At 40.6% G+C, this 6,654-nt stretch overlaps 1 protein-coding gene across 1 annotated transcript; it reads left to right on the top strand.

Moving 5' to 3' along the window:
- Window positions 1-2,332: 2,332 nt before the first annotated feature.
- Window positions 2,333-4,022, top strand: LOC128133797 (uncharacterized). The gene is made up of 2 exons (XM_052771326.1): window positions 2,333-3,715; window positions 3,862-4,022. The coding sequence occupies exons 1-2, from the start codon at window positions 2,837-2,839 to the stop codon at window positions 3,877-3,879; spliced, it is 897 nt and encodes a 298-aa protein (XP_052627286.1). The 5' UTR covers window positions 2,333-2,836; the 3' UTR covers window positions 3,880-4,022.
- The last annotated feature ends 2,632 nt before the right edge of the window (window positions 4,023-6,654 follow it).

Below are 6,654 nucleotides of genomic sequence, written 5' to 3'. Positions count from 1 at the left end.
TGATAGTTGAATATTGAGCTAATGGACTCCATATTAAAGGGGTGGACGAATTCTATGGGGAAACCCATTAGAAATCGTCCTAGGCATTTAAGGAAGGATCCCATGGGTTGCTTAGGGCTTAAGCATCCAAATTAGGGTTTCCTTGTTTGATAACCCTAATAGCTTCACTATTTAAAGGACCCTTATGGCTCAAAAACGTGGAGAACTTGTTGATTAGGGTTTCCACACGTTTTGGGCAGCCTCCTTATCTTCTCTTCTTCATCCTCTTGCTCTTGGTGTTTGTGAACCATTAGAGGAGTGACATTTGTGACTCTAAGCTTTCTAAAGTCATTACAAGAAGGAATTTTGATTGTTATTGCTACATAACAATCAAGGTATGTGATGAGTTTAAGAAACTCTTTGATCGTTTAGATCTTATAACAGGTAAATCACGAAAGCGAAAAACAGCAATATAAAACACAAGAATGAATCTGAATATGTCGAATGATTCAATTGATTCAATCCTCAGCAGAGCTCGATCAAGAACTTCCGCTGTAGAGTATATTAGGGTTACAAAAGATAAAGATCAAAATACTTGACGAAATGATTTCCAAATCTTACATCCTAGGATGCATGCAAGCACCTATAAGTACAAAACCCTATAAAATAACACACGGATGGATAGGCCTATACCGGAGACTAAATGGACTAAATAGAGAGCTCAAGACGCAACACCTTCTGGACCTAACAATCTCCCCCTTTGCGTCAATTGGAGCGAGACTATCTCTTCGGCTTGCTGGGTCCAGCTGTAGGAACTTTCTTAGTGGTATCAAACAGACGTGGGATGAGAGCAAGGATGGTCTGTCTGAAGCGAATGTACCACTGGATCATGTCATCGAAGTACTTATTGTCGTCTGCTGAATTCTGCTTGCATCGATGAATGATTCCCAAAACATGTTCCAAGCATGCAGTGGTGTAAAGGTGTTTGTCAGCCAAAGCGAACAGACATTTCTGGCCTTCGTTCCTTGTAAACATGACAAAATTCCGCTTCGGGTCAATTCTTCCCATCTGCATCATGTTCAAATCACTAGCAGAGCCGACAGGAGAAATAGTAGGCTTTTTCTTGAAGATGCTAGCGATCTCCTGATCCATCTTGACAACCTCCATAATGTAGCATACGAGCATCCTTTTGAAGTGATCAATAATTGGACCATACTCAGCTTCGTTGGTGAGGAGGATGTTGTGCAAAATAATCCAGTCATGTGGATTCAGGTTGGGAAGATCGGCAAGTGATATCGCGTGTTCGGTTTTAGCAGAACCCCTCAGCACTTTGAACCGAACGTTCGTGAAGTTCCCCTCACGAAACGGCTTGAGGACCCGAAAGTTGATGATTTTCTGAGCGCTCCAAGTTTGATACTGTGGTTGAGTAGACTTCAGATAGAATTCAACGAGTTCCCTATCAACCTTTGGATGAGGATGAGGGACATCAGCAACGTTATCAAAGGCATGAAAGATGAAGGCTTTTTGGGTCAGTGGCATGTTGAACTGAGAATTGACAGAGTTGATACGATCCAATGAAATCAATGGTTCGAGCCACAGAATGCTGGGAGTTTCAGTTGCCTCTTTCAAAAGCTTCTCTAGAGTCCACGGAGGAAAAAGAGTTTTCCTACTCTTAAGAAGATCATGAGCCTCCTTCATTTTTCTTTCGGTCGCCTCAGCCTCTCTGGCAACACGAGCGCTCATGTCAGCATCTTTATCACTGTTGAGTTGAAGACTCGTTTGAAGGTTGCGTCATTGGGCTTGACTGTTAGTCCATTTATTTTGTACTCCGGTTTTGGGCCTGTCCAACCGTGAGTTTATTAGGTTTACTATATAAAGATATGCTTGCATGCATATTAGGTTAACGATTTAAGAGAAGTAACAATCATTACGATAAAAGTGTAGATTTCTTTATCGTTCTTGTAAACCTCCAACCCTCTATAGTTGATGTTCTTGATCGAGCTCTTCTGAGGGTTTATTTTATAATCATTCGACACATTTGATTCATCCTTAAGTTATTCTTTGTTTTACGTTCATTCTTGCTGTTTAAATATTTATTCACCTGTTTAAGATCTAATCGATCTTCAAGATTAAGTTTTAATCTCATCAATTGGTATCAGAGCAGGAGGCTGTGTAATCAATACACTTCTTTTCTGTGAAAAGGTTTCAATTAGGGTTTTTCCGCAATAACTGATATTTATTGATCCGTCATCTCATTATTGACGTATCTTGATATTTATTGTTTTGCCCTAATCTGATTTATTACAAGTCTGATCTTTGAACAGGTTATTCGATCATAATGGACGAGTCGCAATCGAATCCCATCAATATTTCCAACATCATCGGTTCAACCACGAAGATTCCCATCCTATATACCCATGATTATGAAGTCTGGGCGCATCACTTCGAAGACTACGTTATAGGATCTGAGGATAATGGATACCTCATATGGGAAACAATCATTAATGGACCTTTCTCTCATTCTGCAACGTCGAGGATTATTAAAACTCAAAAGGAGTATAATGATCTACTGAAGGATGTCAAAGATATTGCGCAAGATGAAAAGGATAAATTCCAGTGTAATATCAAGGCGTTACGATTGATCAGATTCGCCCTTCAGTCCGACACCTTTAGGTTGGTAAGCTCATGCACGACGGAAAAGGAAGTTTGGGATAGACTTCGTGAACTGTACTCTACAGACGAGGATCTTGAGCACTCTATCCAAACCTTGCTCTTATCTGAGTTTGGAGAATTTAGGCAAGGAACCGAAGAAACTGTAACCCAAACGTTCGATCGCTTCAATCATCTTCTCAGCAAGATGATCAAACATGACATTGAAAGGAAGCTTATCGAGCAGAAGGTTACGTTTCTAAATAGTCTAAGATCAGAATGGAGAGCAGTGGTGTCTACAGTTAAAGCCCATGAGCAGTTTAAATCATATTCTTTGGCGAAACTGGTGGGTATTCTCAAGTCCCAAGAGAAGATTGTGCTGCAGGAAAAGAACGTTGTTTCAAGCCTAGGTTCGCTGGCCCTCTTGTCAAAAAGTAAAGCTGTGATGGAGGACGAAGACCTCAACCTGGAGGAGTATAACCTCACGTCAGAGGATTATGCTATGATGGTGTCTAACCCCAAGAGGTTCATTAAGAAGAGATTCCCCAGCAACAAAAATCGAAACTGGCAGGGGAGTTATAGTTCAGAAAAGGTTAACAATGAACCGAAGGTTGAAGAGCCTAAGAAGGAACCGAAGGCAGATGGTGATTCTGGAGTAAGCTGTTACTACTGTGGTGGGAAAAATCACTATGCTAAGGATTGTGTCCTCAAAAAGATGGCTGAAAAGGATGAGGAAGCTTTGATGCAGAAAAAGCTTGATGAGATAAGGAAGAAGAAATCTACCGCTAACCCTTCCATGAATGCTCTAATTGTGCAGGCTTTGGTTGCTGATGACGAGTTCGGTGGCGTGGAAGTCTGGTCAACCTACTCCGAAGACGATGAAGTGAGGATGCCTTCGCATGGAAAGGCCTGTGTGGCTAAAGAGGAGAGCAGTGGAGGCAGGTGCTTGTTGGTGTCTGAAGTATCTCAGATGAGGGGATACAACACTGATGGTGGAAGCAATGAACCGAAGGAGCAGGAGGATATGTGCTTTACAGCCAAACCGCTCAGCGTGCAGTTCAACGAGCTCGATGAACTGATCAAGAAGGTACAATCGGTCTTTGTTTCATTTAAAGTACCACAAAGCTCATATGAAAAAGAACTAAAAAGTGTTAACTCTCAAATCTCTCATCTAGATAGTAGTTTAACTCAAACTCGAGTCACCAATTCTAACCTGACTGATCAATTAAGCAGGGCATCTTTGAAGAGTGAGGAGCGGCGCATGTGGATCGAGTTGAAGGAGTCTGAATTAGTTAAAATAAAAGACGAAAACATTTATTTACAGAGAGACAATTTAAAGCTATTAAAACAACGAAATGTTTTTTGTTTGATTGCAAAACGTCTTTATACTAATATTACTCAGCTTCACTTAGATTGTGAGATAGGACAAAAGATCCATCGCATGATTCTGCCCTTCCTTGAGTTTAAGGAGGATGAAATTGATGCTGAAGCCTATAATTGTGAGAGTGTAATATCATCTGATGACGTCAATCCGACCTATATGTATGGACTGGACAAAATTGAATCTTTCATTAAATCCAAGGACCATAAAGATATGCTCAAAAACCTTTTAGATGAAAATGATAGACTTAAACTGAGAACCGAAACCATACAAAAATTTGACTCTTTAAACGCCAACTTGAGCTCAGAAAACAAAATTGATGTTGAAAATGCATCTGAGCTTAATGAGGATGACAATATGAGTGAAATTTCTGTAGAGGACACGGTTGACTGCTCAGAATTTGTGAAAAGCGAACCTAAAAACCATAAGAATCTAATTTCAGAAAATTCAGTGGAGTTCGCTCGAGTGTCCCAACAAAAGTCCCCGATCTTAGCTGAAAAAGCCGTTGTATATCAAAAGGTTAGGACCACTCCAAATCAAGTTTACAAGGTTACAGGAGTAACCGAACATCAGACTGCTGAACTCACAGCAATTGTAAATGAAGACAATGCTGATGGCTGCGATGAGTTCTTCTGGTCAGCTCCAATTGATAATGCACATGAAACGGTAGGCTTATCAGAAAGGACCTCATGGATAAGTAAAGGTAGATACATACCAGAACCCTTGAACAAGCCAGATAATTTCGATGTGCCAAGTACCAGTGGTACGAAAGACATTCCTCTAGAAAATGGCAGTTCGGCAAAAGAAGACATTTCCTCTAGTTCCTCAGTTCAAAGTGAAACTTCCACAGTTCAAAGTGAACCAGCGAAAGAGAAACCGAACATGAAGGCCAATATCCATCATCAACCGAAGCAGATGAGGAATCAGAAACGTGAAAGGAACCAGAGATACAGGAAGAATCTCTCTGAAAGGAAAGGTTTAGTTCTGAATATGACAAGAATCTGAAGTTTGAGAATAATCCTGTTAAAAAGCATGAGAGCCACAACAACCAAAAGCAAAGGTTTAGTTCTGAAGATGACTCCAACCGAAAGCAAAGGTTCGGTTCAGAGAACGACTCCAACCGAAAGCAAAGGTTCGGTTCCAAAATCAAAAGAGATCAAAACTCTAAGGTCAGTTCCACCAATGATCAAAAGCAAAAGGGTCACCTAGAGTCTCCAGCCAAGAAGTCATCCCCTTCTCACTCATCTAATTCTTCTACTTCTTCAAATTCATCTCGATCTCACTCAAAAGTTCACTCAGCTCGTTCTCAAAAATCTCATTCATCAGCTGAACAAAAGGGCAAACAGAAGGTTTCTGTATCCAAACCAGAATCTAAACCGAACGCACCTAATCCTAATAAAATCAAAGTTTTTACCATAAAAAAGAAAGATGAAACAACACTAATAAAACGAACGTATCTAGTTGACATCTCTCTTACTATTCCTGTTCCTGTGAAAGGCTCACGAGGACCCAAGAAACTTTGGGTTCCTAAATCTGCTTAATTTTTGCAGGTTATCAGTGACGAGCAGTTTGACGAAGAATGGTACATCGATAGTGGCTGCTCACGTCACATGACAGGAAGGAAAGAAGAGATCAGGGAATACAGATCTCTTTCAAATGGTGGCAACGTCAAGTTTGGAAACAACTCTTTCGGCACCATAAAGGGATACGGAATGATTACCAATGGTGATTTTACTATAAGGAAGGTGGCATATGTGGAAGGACTGCAACACAACCTCATCAGTGTATCTCAGCTTGTTGGAGGTACAGGTCTTAAAGTCTCATTCGACGATGAAGGCTATGAAATTATTGAGAAGGAGACGAAGAAAGTAATTCTCAAATCAGAGCGTAAGGGTGAAATGTTTCCTCAAAACCTCTAACCCATCAAAGGAAACCCAGCTATATGCTTGTTATCAAAAGCACAATCTAACGAAAGCTGGTTGTGGCACCGAAGACTCTCTCATCTCAATTTTAAAGACATCAACAAACTTGTCACTGGAGGCCATGTTCGAGGTCTTCCATTGCTCAAGTTCGACAGAGATCATTTGTGTGCTGCATGTGAAATGGGGAAGCAGAGTCGTCAAAGTCATCCATCTATAATTAACACGAAAGTTGTTGAACCACTCGAATTACTTCATATTGATTTGTGTGGTCCATCATCTATCGAAAGCATCGGTGGTAGCAAGTATATTCTTGTTGTTGTTGATGACTTTTCGCGATTTACATGGGTGTTCTTTCTAAAGCTTAAATCTGAAGCGACTTATAAGCTGAAAGTGTTCATCAAGCAGATTGAGGTACAACTCAAGAAGGTCGTTCGCAATATCAGGAGCGACAATGGTCTGGAATTCAAGAACTGGGAATTTGAAGAATTTCTGGCAGAAAAGGGAATAAGTCACAACTTCTCAGCTCCCTACACACCTCAACAGAACGGAATTGTCGAAAGACAAAACCGATCTTTGTGTGAAGCTGCCCGAACAATGCTAAGTTTCGCTTCCTTACCTCTTTATTTTTGGGCTGATGCTATTTCTACTGCTTGTTTTACACAGAACAGGTCATATCTCAACAAGCGATTCACGCTTACACCATATGAGATTCTCAGCAACAGG

This window comes from Lactuca sativa, chromosome 4 (assembly GCF_002870075.4).
Source record: "Lactuca sativa cultivar Salinas chromosome 4, Lsat_Salinas_v11, whole genome shotgun sequence".
Classification (NCBI taxonomy): domain Eukaryota; kingdom Viridiplantae; phylum Streptophyta; class Magnoliopsida; order Asterales; family Asteraceae; genus Lactuca; species Lactuca sativa.
The sequence above is the reverse complement of the archived record's forward strand: the minus strand, read 5'-3'. Positions and strand labels throughout refer to the sequence as shown.